The following is an 18,889-nucleotide window of genomic DNA, read 5'->3' on the forward strand; positions in this document are numbered from 1 at the left end:
TCCCCAGGCCAGGTGAACCCCTTCTCGTCCCCGTCTTGGGGAAGGCAGCCTGTGCCCGCTGTGTGAGGCCTGGTCCTGCCACTGTCCTCACAGCTCCGGTGCCTTTCCCACCCACAGTCCCCAGTTGCACATGGATCTCTGGGCGGGTCTCTCCCTGCACGTCACACTGTCCTGGGATGAAGCCTTCAGCTTGACAGAAGTCCCCGAGTGCACTCACTGCAGAACTGTTATGCCTGGTCCCAGCCCCCGGGAGAGGACGAACCCAGGCCCTGGGTGTGCTTGGTTCTTTACTGCTGTGCCGCTGTGGCTCCCAGTGACCACACAGGGCTTAGCCAGCAGACACACAAGTCCACATGGCCAAATAAACAGGACGGCAGGATGCTGGCAGGCCCCTGGGTAGAGTCCGCAGTAATGAACCCCCGGCCCTGGGCTTTTCAGGCACCCAAGACACCAAGGCGGAATTACCCGTGGGCTCCACCTGCCTGCAGCCCCTGGAGCCTCCTGGGAGGAAGGCAGGGGCCACTGTGGTGGCAGGCAGATGAGGCAGAGGAGCAGCCCCAACCAAGGCACCTTCCCTGCCACCAGCAGGGCCGTCTGGGCCAGGCTGGGATGTCTCGGGAAGAGAGCACGGCCTGGGGCGGGAGGGGCCTCAGCCTCAGGGCAGGGGTCTGTGCAGGGAGCCATCCTCTACCTGGTGGTATGTCTGTGCAGGAGGTGACAGGGTCTCTGGGTTGGGCCTGGGAGACAGCTGGGCCCAGAGTGCAGGAGAGGCCTGCATCTGCAGGACCCTGAACTTCTGAGCAGAATCACAAAAAGCAAGGTCCAGGAGAGGCCATGGCACAGTGGTGCAACGGTGAGCTGCAGCTTTGGGTTTAGGGCCCGTGCGGGCAGTGTAAGTGCAGGAGGCCAGGCTCCCCCAGGGCCTGAGGCTGGCCAGACACCCTTCACATAGGCTGCTGCGCTGCCCCAGGGTCAGCACCACTGACTCCTGGCTCTCCTGGACGCTGGATGTCCAGACCCTGACTTATCATTCGGGGAAGGAGCTTAGGGGCCACAGACAGGCACGAGGAGGACCCCCGTCACCCTGAGCTGACGTCCGAGCTGGCTTCACACCTCCCACAGGGGGAGACCGTTGGAAGCTGGCCAGGAAGTGGGGGTTGGAAGAGAGAAGAGGCAAGGGCCAAGACCGCCCTGCCCCGGGCTGGCCACAGGGCAGTGGTGTTGGGGTGAGCCACCCTCAGGCTGGCAGGCGCAGACGGAGGCACCTGTGGATAGTGTCTACACCACAAACTCCTGCAAGGACGCGCCCTCCCTGAGCAGGTCCAGGGAGAGACAGTTCATGGACCTCTTGCCACCGAGGGCAGCCCTGGCCTCCTGGGGCACCAGCAGCCCTGCCAGGGCGCAGCTGAAGGCACAGGTATGAGAGGCAGGTGCAGGGCGAGGGGCTGGCTGGAGCTGATGCGTGTGGTCCAGGCTGCGGCTGTGCAGGGCCTCCCGGCCGCTGGGCTCCGCCTCCCGGACCTGCAGGGAGAAGCCACCCAGGGCTCTTTACTTAGCAGCAGGCGCCAGCCTGTGCCCCCTGCTGGGTGTGCTCTGCCTCTGGCAGGAGGACTGGACCCCTGCAGGGCTCCCACTGCCTGGCACGGCCTGAGGCCCACCTGCCCCCGCCCGGGGGGCCCTGCTCCGGGTGCTCGAGGCCCCTGACTGCAGCAGCAGCAGCTCTGCTTCAACCCTGCTGCGCCTCCCCACCCCGCCACCCTCCACCGCCAGGTCCTCTGCTACCATCACACAGCCCCTGGCTGGCCTCTGCTGCGGCAATCGGGGTGGTGGGTCCAACCGAGGGCTGTCCCAGAGAGACCCCACACGTGGCAGAGGGGGATGGAGGGAAGAATGGGGACAGTCACATACATGGCCACCTGTGGGCCACACATGGGTCACATGCAGGCCACACTGCCCAGCCTGGACCTAGGGGCCCTACCTTGTGTAGGACCTCGGCGCTCTGGCCTCTGGTCCTGGCCAGCGGGACCTGCTCCACCGTGAAGGGCCCCGAGCAGGAGGCTGAGGAGGAGGAAGGGGCCTGAGCGGGGCTGGCAGGGCCCGTCCTGCACCTGCAGCCGCCCGCCCCAGTGCTGTGTCCTGGGGCCCCGACTCCTCGTGGCCAGCAGGCGGGGCGGTCTGTGGTCTCACAGTGTCCACTGCGAGGTGGTCCTGTGTGTCCCGGGCAGCCCAGGGCATCGGGTTCCACCGACACAGGACCCCTCTCCTTGCCCCACCTGGCTCCATCAGGAGGGGAAGGTGAGCAGCCCCAGGAGGCCCAGGACCTCCCCAGAGAGCCGGGGCCCCAGCCTGCCCAGTGCACGTCTGTGTTGAGGCTGGGGAGAAGCCAGGCCTGGGTGGTGCTGGCCACTTTTCCCCAGTAGCCCTCCCTGTCCTGTGGCCTTGTCCGCTCCAAGGCAGACAGAACAGACTTCTCCAGGCCAGGGGGGTGCTGTGGTCACTTCTACTGGGTCGGTCCAGACATCAGAGGTGAAGCCAGCAGTGGACACGGGTTGGTGACAGATCTGCCGACCCTGGGCAACCCCAGATGACTCTGGCTGGCCTTAGGTGACACCAGGCGGCCCTGGGTGGTACATTCGGGCATGTTCCCAGAGAGTCACTGTGACACGCAGCCTGGCCTCTCCCCGCATATGGCACTTAGAGCAGGCCAGGCTCTTTGCTACCTCATTCTTCTCAGCCCACCTTTGCTGCCCCCGCTGCCCCTGAAGCTGATGGACGGCATCTTCCTGCAGAGGCCCTCAGCAGCTACGGGCTCATCCACAGACACCTCCCCAGATTCCTCAGGCTGAGAGTCGGCCTCTGTGCCCAGTGTGTGGCCGCTGCCGTGGCTGTCAGCAGAGCTGAGCGAGAGGCGGCGGTGGTGGTGCGGGCCAGTGTCCCTCCTGTGCCTGCTGGCCAGCTCTGGGTCCAAGTCCAGCGGGTCGCTGATGTAGGCCTCCTGGTAGCGCTTCTTCTCTGCAGGGCGTGGGGGACAGATGTAGAGCTGGGTTTGGAGGCAGGCGGAGCCCAGGTGTGGAGGAAGGCCTGGCCCAGGGGACAGGGCCCACAAGGCTTTTCCTGGGGCTTTCTCGCTGTCTCAGGCTACAGGCTCATCCTGAGCATCCCTGATGTCACGGCCACCCAGGACAGGGCTGGTGTCCCCTAGGGCTGCCTCATTACACAGGACAAACACATCTGTGCAAGCTCACCCCCCTATGCAGACACACATGTGCTCCCACCCGTGCTCTGTGACTGCGGTGTGCACACGTGACTGTCTCCCGGTGCTCTCTAAGGACACAGAACAGTCCCCAGGTGAAGACTGGGAGAGTGAGACCAGGCCTGGCACAGCACTGCAGCCAGGTCTTCACGTGGCCTTGATTCTGCACAAGGGACGATGTGAGGAGTCGGAAAGGGGGCTTCCGGAGCCCGGGCAGAGCTGAGCCGCCCTCACCTTGCCTGCACCCCACCCTGATCTCTAGGCTCCTGCTGAGGTCACCACCACCCTTCACCCGGAGCGTCTGGGGGACAGGAGCTGAGAGGCCACTGGCCATTACGGGAGAACCCTTTTGCTGAGCCCAGGGTGGGTGGCCCAGGTCCTGGGCAAGTCCTAGGGACAATCTGCTTCATCTCCACCCCTCAGAGGGGGTGAGCAGCTGTCTGCTAGGTGCCCAGACCCCAGCGGGGAGGTGCCCACCTTGAGCCTCATCCAGCAGCTGCAGCCGCTGCAGCAGGGGCTTCACACCGAGGTAGAACTGGTGGCTGGAGCGGAGCAGCCAGAGCAGGTGCCGGGAGCGCCAGGGAGAACCCGTGCAGAAAACCAGCTTCCGGGATGGGGGCAGCCCAGCCGGCTGGATCTCCAGCTTCTTTCCCTGAGTAGACAGAAGGGACAATAGCTGTGGCTGTGTACGTTGAGAAACCCCTCCAACCATAGGAAGGACATCACGTGGCCCTCTAACTGGGCGACGGCCAAGGTCCCCCTTAAAGATCTGTCTTCCGTGAGCAAACGGATCTCTGTGGTCACTGGGATCAGGAGGCTGTCTGACCTTAGCCACGAGAAGGCAGCCCTCTATGCAGACCCCTGCCTTGGCTGGGTGAGGGTGCAAGTGTCCAGGGTGGGACCTAAAGGGCTGAGTCTCCCTGTCCATTCTACCCAGTGGCCCTCACTCTCAGTCACAGGGGGCCCAGGGTGACAGCTCCGGAGCCGGATGAGAGGGGCAGAGGCGGCACAGGTGTGCCTCTAGGACCCACTCGGGAGCCAGAAGTCACATGGAATGAGAGGGGCGTCAGGACCTCCCTTCACATCTCAGCCACTCGCCCAGTCCCGGCAGGGCCCTGCCAGCACAGCTGCGAGGGTGAGCATGTCCAGAGCACCCGGGGCTGTCGGGAGCAGGAGGAAGGGAGCCTGCACCTGCCCCGGAGGACGGAGATGCCCTTGCAGACACCCACCAGAAAGGCCAGCTTCCCGATGCAGGGCCAGGGCAAGTCGTGCAGCAGCTGCGGAGCGTGGCTCACCTCCTGCAAGACAGAGGCACTGAGTCCAGGAGGGCGGCCAGGGCGGGCCTCCGGGGAGGGGCGAGCCCCTCTCTCACCTGATAGATATGCATTCCCTTGAGGGTGAGTCCCAGAAGGAAGGTGGGGTGCTCACGCTTCTTATCCTGGAAGGAGCAAGAGGTGGAGGCCCTGGGCCTGGGGTGGCGAGAAGCCAGAGACCACCATGCCCCACCCAGCTCTGTCCTGGACCCTCCCCTGGCCCTCTGTGTGCTGGAGCTGTCCCTGCCAATTGCCCAGGCACTGCCTCAGTCTCCATTCCCCAAAGGTGTCTGAACCCCTTAACCTGCCCCAAGAAACCTCCACCCAGTCCTCTCCGCAAAGACTGAGCGCTGTGTCACCTGTGTGCCTGGCCGGGTGGACACAGGGGCCAGGCCCGAGGCCCCAGCACTAGACCCCAGTCAGAGCAACCGTGGCTGAGCCAGCAGGCTCGGGGTCCCCAGTCCCTCGGGGTTCGCTGGAGCCCTGCGGAAGCTCTGCACACCACCTCTGGACAGCCACCAGGGAACACATTCCCTCCCTCACCACACCAGCCTGTCCTGAGGACCTCGGTCCCCAGGATGGTTGGTCACACTGTCACCCGTGGGGACTTTGTCCAGCTCTGCTCTGGGATCCAGGTTACAGTGTCCTCTGCAGGGGACTCTGCCTGCCCTGTCCTAGGGTCCCAGCACGCTGTCAGCATGGGGGCTCTGTCCCTCCCCTGTCCTGGGCCCCAGTGCTCTGGGCCCAACCTTGTACAGCCTGAAGAAGTGGACAGGCACGTCCTCGAGCTGACAGGCGTCCCTGATGAACCTCAGCACAGCTGCCTGGGGGCTCATCTCCTGCTGCTCGCGGTGCACGGTGGGCACGTGCCGGAGGATATAGTCGACACCCCTCTTGGCAATGACCTGAGGACGGGCCCAGGTCAGCTCCACCCCCCCTTCCCTCCCCTCCCCTGAGTTGGCCTCCTCCTTGGGAAGCCTCCCAGCCTCCTGCCATTGCAGAGGACCTCCCCAGCTGCAGCCGTCCTGCTGTCCAAGCTGGGGACACAGAGAGGAGTGTGTGGAGTTCCCCAAAGCACCCAGGAAAGCCAGCCCCTCTCTTTCTGGGCCCCCCAGTGCCCACCACAGAGACCCAGAAACAAGCTGATTCCAGGTGGCAGTGTGCGCCCAACAAGCCTCGACTCCCCGTACGGCTCCCAGCGGCCCAGGAGGTGCACGGGGTGAAACCTGAGGGACGTGCATCTGAGGAGGGCCAGCCGTGTCCAGAGGGACGGGGTACCTGGAGGACTGCACCCAGCCCTGGGCACAGTGACCAGTGTGCAGAGTGGACAGTTTCCAGCTGCTTGGGGCAGCCAAGGAACAAGGAGACGCCCACAGGGAGGGAAACTAGGACTCTGCCCAGGGCAGGGGCCACTGTCCCTGGAAGGACAACCCAGTGCTCAGTGCCCCCACGAAGCCAGGCACAGTGCCCGGGGCTGGGAACACAAGGTGGACTCCTCTGCTCCCTGACCCCCCTCCTCCAGGGCACCGAAGGGCTGAAGCACGGGCGTGAGTGGCCCCTAAAGGGCCCTGGGATACCTGGAGAGAAGGGGCAGGTGGGCTGTTCTTCCCAGCTGGGCAGGCCCAGCGGCTCAGAGGAGGAGAGCCACTGTCTCCAGGTCGCACAGCTGGCCGAGTGTGCACAGGAGCACCGGAGTCTGCCCTGGCACTGGTCCACGCGGCCACACGCCTGCCTCGGGCTCCCCCAGGTTTCCCCACCCTGCCCCTCCCAGCTCTGCAGCCTCCCCTCTGCATGGACCCCATAGAGTCCTGTTGGGGACAGTGTCAGTGACCCCCCCAGGAAGGGGCCAAGGGGTCCTTACCCACTGTGGGAAATAGGCCTGTGGCTCGAAGTACCGCCCCACGTGCGGCGGCTTGCGGTGGCTGCCCAGGTCGGCCTGCAGCGCGAGGGCGGCCAGCAGGAAGTAGGCCTCCTCCCTGTGCGCGCACTGGGACCGCAGCACCCGCTCCTTCAGGCTGCAGTAGTACAGGTGCCGGGCCACCTGGTCACTGGAAGGCAGCAGAGCCCGGTGGGGTCCAGGGCACCCAGCCCCCCCTGTTCACAGCCTTGTCTGACACAGGGCAGTGCCGGGCGCACCCTTCTCCGCGAGCAGAGAGCTGCCGCCCCCAGTGGGGCCCAGCCAGGCCTGGCTGCAGCCTTCAGCAGCCCGGACCCCGGAGGGAAGGGCCTGCCCGAGGGCTCAGGCGCAGCGGCACCAAACCCGGTTCCCTGAGCCCACTGCCCAGTGCCGTCAGCCGGCCACAGCTCCAGGACCAGGCGGGCTGCCCGGGGGGCCTCCCCTAGGTCTCCTAATACAGCTGGGCACTGCCCTCAGCCCACCTCCCGGTTCCCCAGAACCTGCACCCTCCCCCTCCCCCTCTGGGATCAGCCACCTCCTGCCTTCTCAGAGTCCCCAGCCCCCTCTCTGTCTTGCTGAACATCAGGGTTCCTGGTTGTCCTGCCAGCTCTGAGGCGGCCATCTGAGGGAGGCCACCGCCCCTGTCCTGGGAACCCCTCCTGCCACGTCTGCACAGGTAAAGGCCCAGTCAGGCCCCACACTGCACCAACATGGCTGTTCTGAGGCACACGCAGACGGCTTGGCCCCTGTGACTTGGGTGTCCTTCCAGGCAAGGTCCTGGACACCAGGAGCAGTTACCTCATGACCCTCCCGTTCTCCACGTAGTACTGCACTCTGAGGGAGGTGACGAAGGGCGCCCGGGGCCTCCAGCCTCCCTGTTGGGAGAGGGTGAGGAAGAGCGGCCTGGGCATCTCCCTGCGCCCGGCCTTCCCGGGGTTTTAGGAGCTGCGACACTCAGTATCTCATCCTACTCTTCTAAGGGGAGAAGGGAGCCTGCCGAGGACGTGGGGACAGCAGTGTGCCTGCCAGACAAGCCCAGATGAGGCGGGGGCCCAGCAGGGAGAGGGGCCTTCGGGCGCACTCCTGCCGCAGGCCCTCACGGCTCAGCCTGGCCGCAGCCCACTTACTCGCGGCCCTCTCTTCCAGTCCTCTGAGAAGTACTTGCTGAGCCTCAGCTCCAAGTCCATGAATACGTGCTCACTGTCTAGAAAGGAAGGGCTTCGTCAGCAACGCGCCTTCACCCCCGAGGGCCTCGAGCCGGGGCAGCTCCTCCTCTGGCTGACCTGGTGTGGGCTGCTCCCTTGGGCTGGCTGCGGGGACAGCCCTGTCAACCGCTGCTGGTTACCTGCATGGCCTTCCCAGGGAGGGCTGGCGCACTCACAGCCTTCCGGGAGGCATGAGGGTGAGCGGCGGGGTCCCTGGCCCAGCCACAGAACAAGAGGGACCCTCTAACCTGCCCACGCCAACAGACGCCAACCACCAAGTGCACCGTGGGCCCAGTGGCTGGGAGGGGTGCTGGGGACGCTTCTGCTGAGGGAAGCCTTGCTGTGACACTGGGGCAGGACAGTGGGCTTCCTGTGGAAGCTGGAGGGGGAGGCTGGGGGCTCCCTCCACGGTCACAGGCTCCATGCCAAGGCCTGAGGTGCACAGCTCCAAGTGAACCGAGGAGGAAACGTCCCCCGGGAGCCACCGAGGAGCTGCTGGGCGACGGTGAGGGCAGTGTGCTGCAGGCCAGTGTCACCGGCTGTCCCTGGCAGTTTTATCCCGTTCTGCCCACTTAGCACATCCCAGTCCAGCTGCCACCTTCAGACACCCGGCTGGACATGGCACTGGGACCAGCAGTCCTGCCCAGGTAGAGAGAGGGCTGAGTGTGCCCGGAAATGTCCGGAGGCTCCCCGGGGACCAGGGCTGGGGGCCCAGGCCTCCCGACTCTGCCTGGCCTGCCTCTGTCTCCCCCAGAGCCCCACGGACCTGACAGACAGCGGGCTGGGGTCCAGCTGAGCTCCCAGGCTCACCAGGGCCAGGAATTAGGGGCTGAGCTGTGTCCCCCAATGTCAGAGCCCTGACCCCAGGGCCTCAGGGACTGCTCCACCAGAAACGGGGCATGGACATGCAGCACAGAGGGACAGCAATGCAAAGACACCGGGAAGGAGGCAGAGAGGACACAGGAGGGAGAGGACCCCAGGAGCCACCAGGGTCACGTGTATCTCTCCCAATTCTGTCCCTAACACATCAGACTTTGAACCCTGCGGCCCGGCTGGCGGCCGAGAGCCCATCTGCTCTGAGCGACCTCGGCCTTCCGCTGTCCAGTGACGCTCTTCGTGGTGCGGAGCCTGATGCATCTGAGATTCTTTTCTTGGACTGGAAGGTCCCAGCAGAGACCTCCTTGAGCCCCCACGGAGGCACAGCTTCTCCCCCACGGCCTGAGTCTGGCCAGCCCTGACCCTGGTCCCTGGCTCTCTGGGAAGATGGTCTCTGCCCTGGGGTCAGACAGCCCTGCCTCCCTGACCAGGTCACCTCCTGAGTCAGGCCTTATTTTCTTGCTTGAAGGAAGCAAACTGTCCTTTGTACGAGATGTCCTTTGGCAGGTGACTAGGAAAGCCTGTGGCACATCCAGAGAGTGGAGGGTCAGTCACTGATGACGAGGACTCAGCCCCAGCTGTCGAGGGCATGGCGCCGATGTGACTGCTTGTCACCAAGGGAGAGCCGTCTGGAGGGGCAGCACTGGGGACAGGGCAGGGACTCAGCAGAGGACCCGCGGTGGTGGGGGTGGGTAGGGAGGGCTTCAGGGCCATGGCACTGCTGGGTGACACCGAGGGCACTGCACAGTGTCTGACACCAGGGGTGAGCCTCATGTCACCGTGGACTCTGGGTGACACGGACGTGTCCCTGTAGGTTCCTGTTGGGATGTGGACACTGTGGGTGGGACGTACATGAGAAATACTTTTTCCTTCTGCTCAGTTTTGCTGTCACCTCAACCTGCTCCAAAAAATGACATGTTAAAGTCCTGAAGCCCCCTCTAAGTGTGACTCCAGCCTCCTGAGGCAGGAGGGCCCGCAACAAGCCTGCAGTCACTCAGGCCCAAAGGGAGGTCTCCTCTTGCCCCTGGTGACTGGACAGACACCGGCACCCGAGGTCTTGCAGATGGCCCTAGGAGCAAGTGCCTGGTGACTTCCTGTTCACTCCCCACCATCTGGGCAGCAGGGAGGGCTGGAAAAGCCCCAGGACCCTCTGGGAGCTCCTGCTCCTGTGGCCAAGGGTCCCATGGAGCCCTGTCGAGGGGTATTGCACACGCACCCCCTGAAGCCCAGTCCCACTGGTGATCCCGCACACTGGGACACTTAGGAAGTGCAGCCAAGAGCGTGGTATGTCCCAGTGACCGGGAATGGCAGTGAGGACCTGCCCACCTCGGAGGCCTCCCCACCTCTCTGCCCAGGGAGAGTTGTCCTCTCAGGCCACAGACGCACCAGGGCACCCTGGAGCCCAACCAATGCCTCTGGAGGAGTGAAAGACCTAGGCCTCCCGCGGAGCCCTTGCCTTCTATCTAGTGCAGACGGCAGGACACCCAAAGCCACCAGGCGGACTGAGGAGCTGACCCACGCGTTCCTGCTGGCCAGGGAGGTGGGGCCTGCCCGGTCTCTGTCTGTGTCCCACCTTCCCTACTGCCAAGCCCCGGCTGCCGGTGGAGGTCCCGTCCCTTGCTGTGTTACCAAAAGTGTGCACCAGTCACCACGCCTGAGGCAACTGAAGCAAGGAATCCAAGGTCCTGTTCAAAAGTCCACGTCTCCCAAGTAAGGCTCTGGCCATGAAGGGTGCCCGTGGCCCTGGGCTGAGCTCCAAGATGGACAAGCTCAGTGGGCTGAGCCTCGGCCTCGGCAGGTCCCATGTGCAGGAGGGAGAGCCTGTCTTCACCCGGGAGCAGGGAACCCCAATTTCTTCCTTAACCTGCCCTGCCCACTTGCTCCTGGGGCCGGCAAGATTGGTGGCAGGCCATCTCAGATGGCCAACAGGAGAGGAGATGGAAGACAGGTCTGGTGGAGGTGGCTGCCTTCCAGCTGGTAACCTGCCCTGCGACACTCCCAACAATCCCTGTGTGTGCACCTGGATTCCTCGCAGTGGCCACTGTGCCCGCCCACAGGAGCCGAGCCTCGGCAGTTCTGCTGCAAGGCCTCGACCTGGGCTGACCCTGGCTGAGGGCCTCCCGTGACGCGTCCACCTCACAGGTGTGTGCTCCATGGTACACACACATGCTGAAGGCCTGTGAGCTGGTCCCTAAGGTGTGGGCAGCTCACGGTATGGACCTTGAGCCTCAATCAGAAGGACAGAGGTCCTGAGCTGCTGGCTGTGTTCACACTGTGGGCTCTGGCCCCCTGCAGGGGCGGCCCCCGGGGCCTGGCGCGGTATCACCAGGGCTTTGATTCACTCTTCGCTTTAAGGCCTGGGGAGTCCCTGACCAGCAGGAAGCCGAGCACCTCTGGGCCACCAGGGAGAAGCACCCCGTCCTACAGCATGTGGGGTGTTCCCCTGCCCACTGTGTCTGGCCGACCTCCTTCCTGGGGACCCGCCCGGCACTCCCAGGCCCCACCCTCAGGTCCTTGAAATCAGGCTGCGTCTGCACAGGCACCCACCTTGGCCCCGAAACTGTCACACTCCCCACCTGACAGAGCCCAGCAGGCTGAGCGGGCAGCTGTGTGTGTCATCCGCATGTGCTGGTGCACAGAAATGTACACATCACACACGCATGTGAGCACCACACACCTTAGACCACAGGCTTACACATCACACATGCACACACCTCAGGCCACACACGGACACACCACACGAGCACACATCGCATACCACAGGCCATGCATGACCACGCCACACGAGCACACACCACAGGCCACACACGGGCACACCACACGAGCACACATCGCATACCACAGGCCATGCATGACCACGCCACACGAGCACACACCACAGGCCACACACGGGCACACCACACGTACACACGCCACACGCCACAGGCATCGCACAGACACACCTCACACCGCACACTCTCAGAACACTGCACACCACCGACCACCCACTTTGCAGCACACGTGCACACACTGACACACCCCTACACCCTGTCTGTGGTAGTCCGCCCAGAGCCTGACCCCAGAAGCCCAGCAACATCGGGGTGGGGTGCGGGGAGCAGGAGGGCCTGAAGGTGGGGACGGGAGCACGGCTCACCTCTGACCACGCTGAGGCCGAAGAAGCGGGCCTCCCGGAGGCCCAGCACGCTGCACACCTGCTGGAACAGCTCCCGCGCCGTGGCCCTCACCTGCAACAGGGGTGGTGCTCAGGGCGGCCAGGACTGCCCCCGACAGGCTCAGGGGACCACGCTTCAGGACGTGAGCAGTGGCTTGTGCTCAGGGCCAGGTCACTCACGACCCCACAGAGCTGCCTGGGAGAGGGAGATGGAGGGGTGCCCCTGGATTGCACAGAGCACCCTCCACCCTCCCCATAATGTGCACCACCTGGGGGCCCGCCTGCTAGATCCTCCTTACCCCATGCAAACATGGCCCTGACCACCCCGGAAATGGGCATCTGTGCATGGGGAAGACACCTGATTTTGAAGGGAGGGGGCCGAGGAGGGGCTGACAACACTCAGGAACACACTGCCTGCCCAGCGCTCTGCAGATCTAACTAGCAGTCCCTGTGCACAGTCTGAGCCAGGCCCCAGGCCCCCGAGGACACGCTTCACCGTGCAGTCTGTGCCTCAGCCAGCGTTAGTCATCGGGTACACGACTCCTACAGCTGGCCCTGGGCAATCCTACACTACACCCCCAGACACCACCGGGCAGGCCTCACGCCCGGGGCCAGTGTCCATGCTGCTGCCCAGGAGGGTGCATTCCTCGGCGCGCAGGTGAGGACTCTCTCGACGGCACGTCCTGCGGTCTGCTTCCCGTGGTCCCAGCGTGGCTCCCTGACGGGCTCTTCACAGCGATCTCCTCAAACCCCTTTCCCGTGCCAACCCCTTATGCCTACTTATTGACTCCAAGCCTATAGAAGCTCCCGTGCTGGGTCTGGGTGACGTCCCTGCTCCAATCTGTCCTTGAGCTGCCTGCGTGGAAGCCCCTCAGATGCCACCGGGTCCGCGGGCGGACAACACCGTGGCACCTGCAGCCACTGCTTCTGTTCAGTTTCCCGACGGACTCAGCTCCAGGCTGGCAGTGCTGTCCTCACCCCCTGCGCCTCTCTGCTGGGGGACAGCCACACATCTCCTGCAGGTGACTCAGAGAGACCGTGTGTGCCAGCTGGCTATGGTAGAGGTGTGTGTCGGTGGCCCCGGGCCCCGGTGAGGCCCCTGACCTGGCCTCCACTAGAAACCCAGAGCCCCGTGACCTGGCTGTCTGCTACCTGTGCCTCTGTGTCACCAGAGCTGCACGGCCTGTTCCTGCTTTTCGATGACAAGTTACTGAAAGGTCGGCTCATCAGCATCCGTTAACATGGCGAGGGCCACGAGGACTGGGACGTGCACTGGGAAGGTCTTCTCAGCCCACGCTCTTCTAATGACTGGACTGGGCCCCGCACAGGGGTACGTGGACTCCCATGATGGCTCCCACGGTCCACAGTGCCTGGCTCGCACCTGAGGGCTGGCCAGCTGTGTCCTTGCCAAGCAGAGGGCCCGACTGGGGAGGTAGGAGCAGGAGACGCTCCATGACGCCCCGAGCGTGACCTCACCCAGGGCTTCACACTGTGTTCTGGGTGCAGCCTCCGGCTGAATCTCACAGTGCAGTTCAGGGAGGGAAACAGGTAGAAGACGCCCTGGCCACACAGGAGGAGGCCCCAGCATGTCCACCACATGCCTCAGAGGGCCCCAGGACCCTGACATCCCCTGCTCAGGTGGGTACCCCAGTGCGTGGGGCACTGCCACAAACTTAAGTGCCAGCACTTCCTACGGAAACGCAGCCCCAGGCAGACACCAGGTTCCCGGGGGACCTGAACCGTGATGTCACAGCCCGTCACTGCCTCAGAGAGCACCAAGCTGTCCACAAGGAGACCCAACACATTCCCCCGGGAGGGACCTGTCACTCTGTCAGACACCATCATTTCAATCACCATTCAAACTTACAAAGGTGAAAGGACTGCATCCTGGTCCAGCTTAAAGCTGCTCAGACGGCCTGAGGGAAGAGCCCCCCCTAGGCTGCCGCGGCTCGCACAGAGGGGCCCCAGAAGGAAGCCAATCGCAGGGACCCTGGACCTGGACTAGTGAGTGCCTGGATCAGTTCAGGGCCCGGGCCCGGTCACTTCCCTTCCTCCCCAGGGCAGGGAGTGGGGAAGGGCCGGGTCTGCAGCAAACCGCATGACCCTGCTGTCCCTGAGGTCACAGTGACCTGAGGACCATGAGCTGGCAACACTGCCCCGTGATGGACGGCAGGGAGGAGCTGCAGGCGTCGAGACTGCATCCACACAGGATGCCAAAGTCCTCACAGAAGGGTCACGCGCTGGCTGCAGGTCATCTGTGCCCAGGAGACGGCCTGCTCCTTAGTGTCCCTCTCAGACCCTAAGTGCCAGGACGTGACCAGGTTGTACAGAGCGACATCTGGCAGCCTTCCGTTCCTTTATGTGGTTTTACAACCTGAAGTTTGATCCAAAAGCCGTCTGTGGAGGCCGTGGCCGGGGTCCCTGGACCACGCCGGCTCCTTCCTGCGGGCCAGGCCTCCCTCCTCTGGGGCCGGCCAGCGCTGCTCCTAGCTCTCAGTTCTCCTACCAGACGCTGTCTTGAGGGGATTCTGGTGACTTTGGGCACAGCCCTCGGCGCTGTCCTCAGATTGAAGGGCAGGGGCTTTCTATCAGCCAGGGAGGGCGTCCCACTTCTGAGGGTGACAGTGTGATCCATCATCCCCAGGGGGATGGTCCGGCCATGAGGGTCCTCACCAAGTTGGAGGGGGAGGCCGAAGGGTGGGGCAGAGGTTGCAGAGTGGGAAGAGAGGCAGGGGTCCCGGGGGAAAGGCCCTGCCCGTGACAGTCACAGCCCGATGACGATGCAGGGACTTCAGAGGGGCCCTGGAGTGAAAACGCAGAGAAGCCAACATTTCCCTAAAGCCCAGTGTGGAGGACAGGGCAGGACCAGAGGGCAGCAGGGCGGAGGGGCACGCAGAGCCACCCAGGGCCTCCAGAGGGAGGCCACTGTCCCGGGTGAACTGTGCCTCCAGTTTCCTGCTCCCGAGGCACCGTTTCTTCATCGGCCTTTCCAGTCCAGCTTCTCCCACAGGAGGGACACCCAGGGATCAGACAGGTCAACCCAGGGAGGCGTGGACGCTGTGGGAGGGCCAGGCAGCCCAGGACTCTGGACGCTAAAGGGGACTGGGCAGCTCTCAGCCCCAGCATGCTACAGTGGCCCGCATCATAGTGAAGTGGTCATTTGATGTCTCCCCTAGTCCAGGTGCCCCCAGTGCACAGCTCCTTCTGTCCCCATATCAGTCTCTGGACATGTGGTCCCCACTGTCCCCCAGTCACCCTCTGGACACACACCCAACTTTCTCCTGGCCACCCCCTGGGCACAGGCCCTGCTCACCCCTACTGCCAGTCGCAACTGCTTCTGGGCGGGCAGCAGCACGAGGACATCCCTGTGCTCTGAGGTCATCTTGCTGTCCCCAGGGTTGGCTCCACTGGGCTGCGTACAAGCCTCTCTCAGGACCAGCCTCTGCCGGCCAAGCTCCTGTAGGGGAGAGGAGTCAGGGTTGTCCAGGGGGAGTGAGCGGCTGCAGCCCCGCCTCCTCTGGGTGGCACCTCCGCACCACCGTCTCTGGTCTCCCCTGGTCGTCAGCTCAGGTGGACACTGGCCTCCCACTCCCAGCTATGCCTTCTGTGCTGGTGTCTCTGACACTCGCCGTAAAGGGCCAGGAACTTGGTGGCTGTGCAGGACAAGGGTCAGGCTGGGAGCTGGGCGTGTGGAGGATGACTGGATGCACGGTCCTGTGGCCACCTCACTGTACCTGGGCAGGGGCAGGGGCAGGGGCAGCTCCACTCCAGGCCACAGACAGGGACCACTGTGTGGCCCCTATAGGAAGGGCCAGGACCCCTGCACCACAAGATGTCCCCTGAAGCTCTCCGAGGACAGAGGGGCCACACAGAGCCCTGGACACAGACTCCAGTGACCAGGGTGGCCCCTGGTCACTGGAGCAGCAGGAGGGCCAGGAGGACAAGAGGCAACGGGAGAGGAACGTGCCCTGGTCCCAGGACAACACCTCCTGCTTGTACTGGCCACAGAGTTAGGAACGTGCTGAAGTCACAGCTCTTCGAGGGACCTTGCCGTGGGGCCCTTTCTGTTCCGCTAGCTGGGAGCTGAGGACTCCTCTGGCCAGAGCCAGCTCATCGGCCCCCTGCAGTAGGCCGGGACAGCTAGAAGTGGGCCACGACAGGCACATGAGGGTGTGGACTCTCAGAAGCCAGCAGTGGGATCTCTGCCATCAGTCTGAGGCCACCGTGGACTCTCCAGGCACTAACAGGGGCCCCAGGAGGCCACTGGCCGGGGCAGCCAACACTGGGGGCATTTCAGGTCCAGGAGATTTTGGACCCATGGGCCTGGCTTGTGGACCTCTGTCCTCAGCCAGGGTTGGGGAGCCTCTTTCCCGTCCCTAAGTCTCAGGACCTCCTTGGAGAAGTCCCTCTTACTGATCCTGAGAGGCTGCTGGTGGATGAACCCAGGAGGGTCCTAAGGGGCAGCTGGCTGGTCTTAGGAGGTCCACACTCCAGCACCCTCAGGGCTATCCAGGGCTTTGGAAGATTAGAAGGCCCAGGGACAGGGGGCTCCACCTCATCTCTGCCCACCGCCCCCTCCACTCAGGCTGAGCCCTCCCGCCCGGGCCTGCTTTCTCTGCAGGGTAATGCACGGCTCCTCGTCACAGGAGAGCACACATCCCTTCAGCCAAGGCAAACTGCTCCGGAAGATGGACACTGGGTTCTGATCATCACTTCAGGCTAATTGCTAGCTGGATGCTGGTCAGGAGGTGGATGGTCGCCTGCCCCAGCATTTCAGAAGACAGCAGCTACTGTCTTCCTGCAGTGTCTGAGCACAGGAGGGCCCCTGGGGCCCCCGAGGCTGTGGGAACACAGGCGGTAGTAATCGGGGAGAGAGCCAGGACAGCTGGGCGGGGGTGGTCGACGGCCACAGAGCCCTGTGGTGGGTGTGGGTGCCCATGTGTCATAGGTGGTGTCTTCTCCGAGCCAAAAGGAAGAGAAACGTGTGTCGTCACTGATAAACGACCCATGGACCCCGGCACTGTGGCATGTCTCAGGCCCAGAACCCAGAGCTGCACGGGCTACCCAGAATGCCCTGCCGCCCAGCAACACCTCTGAGGGACAGTCAGGGGACACTTCATCAGGAAGACAACAGCTTTCTGTCCTTTGAGAAAACAGAAACATGGCAAGATACCCCAAATCCACAGCACCTGTAGGTACAGTTAGTTCCCTTGCTATCTGCAGGAATGGGTTCCACACACTGCCCAGAGTCCCAAGTTGGTGACATTCAAGCTCCTTGCTTAAAATGGCACTCATTTTGTGAATAACTATCACTTTGAGGTGACTTATAATGCCTGATGCAAAGTGACTGTGCCGATAGCTGGGACACCGCAGGGCTAGGAAGAGAGGCCAGGAAGCCTACACCTCCCGGCCAAACGCAGTGCTTTCCAAGTATCCTTGATCCAAACTAGGCTGGTGCACAGATGTGGGGCCACCGGAGCCCCGTGCTGACGGGGTGCACTGTCCCCTGGGCTCTTGGTCAGTTACTGGCCACGGCTGGGATTTCAGGTGTGAGGGGCTCCACATGGAGATGCCAAGGCAGATGCCAGGCCTCTTTCCAGGCGGGCACTCAGTCCTCCTCTACCCAGTTCTCCCTTCTTCTGGACAGTGGGTGCCATCTTGTAGATGGGCTTGCTGAGAATGTTCTAGAACTCAAGCTTCTCAGTTCTTTACGCCCATGAGGGATAGGCTTTGAAAAAGCAACGCGGGAATACCTTTCCGAGAGACAAAGGAAGGGGGTCCTCTGAACTCCCGTGGCGGACTGAGACTGCCATGCCAAGAGGGCAGCAGCCAACAGGACAGGCCACATGTGGGGACTGCACTAACCAGGTGTCCAGAGATGGCCGTGTCCACGGTGACAGGGCAGCTCTGGCTGCCTGGCTGGAGGGACTGCCCGTGGGCAAGTGTTGTTTGGGGGTGACAGGAACAAGGCAAGTGTTGTTTGGGGGTGGCAACGGTTACACGACCCTTAAATTTGGTGAAATGTATTGAATCGCTCACTGACGAGGAATGCATTCTACACAATGTAAATCATATCTCAATAAAGCCATCGGAATGCAGGACAAGTCCTACAACAGGGAGGACACAGGCAGTGTATGTCCCCAGCCCCAGCCAGCCGCAGCAGGGGGCTCAGTGCCCGTGTGCACGTGCTGTGTGGGTGCCCTGAGTGCACACGCACGTGAGGGCCGCCTGTGCAGGGGTGTGTGCACACGCAGGTCCTCTCGGCACCCCTGGCGGCTCTAGGGACCCTTCCCCGGCTGTCCCGGCCGCAGGTGAGGACCTTCAGTCAGGGTTCGCTCTAGGCCACAGCACCCCCTCAGGGTGGGGGTCTAGGTTCATGTAGCACCTCCCCGCCACCTGCACACCTGTCACTTCCCCAACTGTCCTGTGCCCACTCTGCCCTCCCCAGCTGCCATCTGACCACCACCTCCACAGGGGACCCGCGGTTTCTGAGCACGCGGGGGCTTCCCACGGCATCTCCTGCTGGAGCCTCCCCAGCAGGGACAGGAGTCAGGGCCAGACGGGACACGTTTGGCCACACAGAGAAGCTGAGGGCCCTGCTCAGGGCCAGGCTCCCACGCTTCCAAGGCCTCTGCACCCAGGAGCCCTCGAGGTTCTCGGCAATGCGCCAGTCGTGAGCCGGACTCGTGCAACCTCGCAGGCCCGTAAGGCTCTGTGTGGGCATCCGCGGGTGGGCTCCGACTCCCACGAACCTCCCTTGGACCCTCCGGGCTGGGCAGGACCTTCCAGAAGGGTGCCGGAGGCCCCGGGCTGGGGAGTCCTCAATCATCAGTCCTGAGTCGCGGCTCACGTTAGGGGCTGGGGACGAGGTTGCCCGCGGGAAAGAGCCGCCCAGGGACTGTGCCGGTGCCATGGGCAGGGCCTGGTGTCTGTCTCCTGCCCACTCAGACCTGATCAGGCCCCTCGGCCCCAGTGACCACCCAAGGTCCCACGAGCAGGACGGGCCCCCCACAGCCCTGGCTGTCCTGCCCCTGGAGCTGCCTCTGCCTTTCTAACTGACCGCGGTGGCAGGGCTGAGAGAGGTTCCACAGGGGTCAGCCCTGCTGTGGACAGAGGTCAGCAGGTGTGACATTCACATCCCTGTTCACCTGGCTGGCCACCCTCCTTCCCTGCAGGTGGGAGTGCCATGGGCAG

General features: G+C 63.6%; 1 protein-coding gene across 1 annotated transcript; it reads right to left on the bottom strand.

Annotated features, from left to right (window-relative positions):
* Window positions 1-1,023: 1,023 nt before the first annotated feature.
* Window positions 1,024-18,608, bottom strand: Frmd1 (FERM domain containing 1). The gene is made up of 14 exons (XM_071613780.1): window positions 18,156-18,608; window positions 15,727-15,816; window positions 15,009-15,152; window positions 11,678-11,768; window positions 7,591-7,667; window positions 7,262-7,338; window positions 6,428-6,614; window positions 5,316-5,471; window positions 4,626-4,691; window positions 4,483-4,551; window positions 3,731-3,905; window positions 2,740-3,012; window positions 1,979-2,058; window positions 1,024-1,521 (listed from the first exon to the last, which is right to left on the bottom strand). The coding sequence occupies exons 1-14, from the start codon at window positions 18,606-18,608 to the stop codon at window positions 1,279-1,281; spliced, it is 2,181 nt and encodes a 726-aa protein (XP_071469881.1). The 3' UTR covers window positions 1,024-1,278.
* Window positions 18,609-18,889: the final 281 nt, after the last annotated feature.

Source organism: Marmota flaviventris, chromosome 6 (genome assembly GCF_047511675.1).
Source record: "Marmota flaviventris isolate mMarFla1 chromosome 6, mMarFla1.hap1, whole genome shotgun sequence".
NCBI classification, from domain to species: domain Eukaryota; kingdom Metazoa; phylum Chordata; class Mammalia; order Rodentia; family Sciuridae; genus Marmota; species Marmota flaviventris.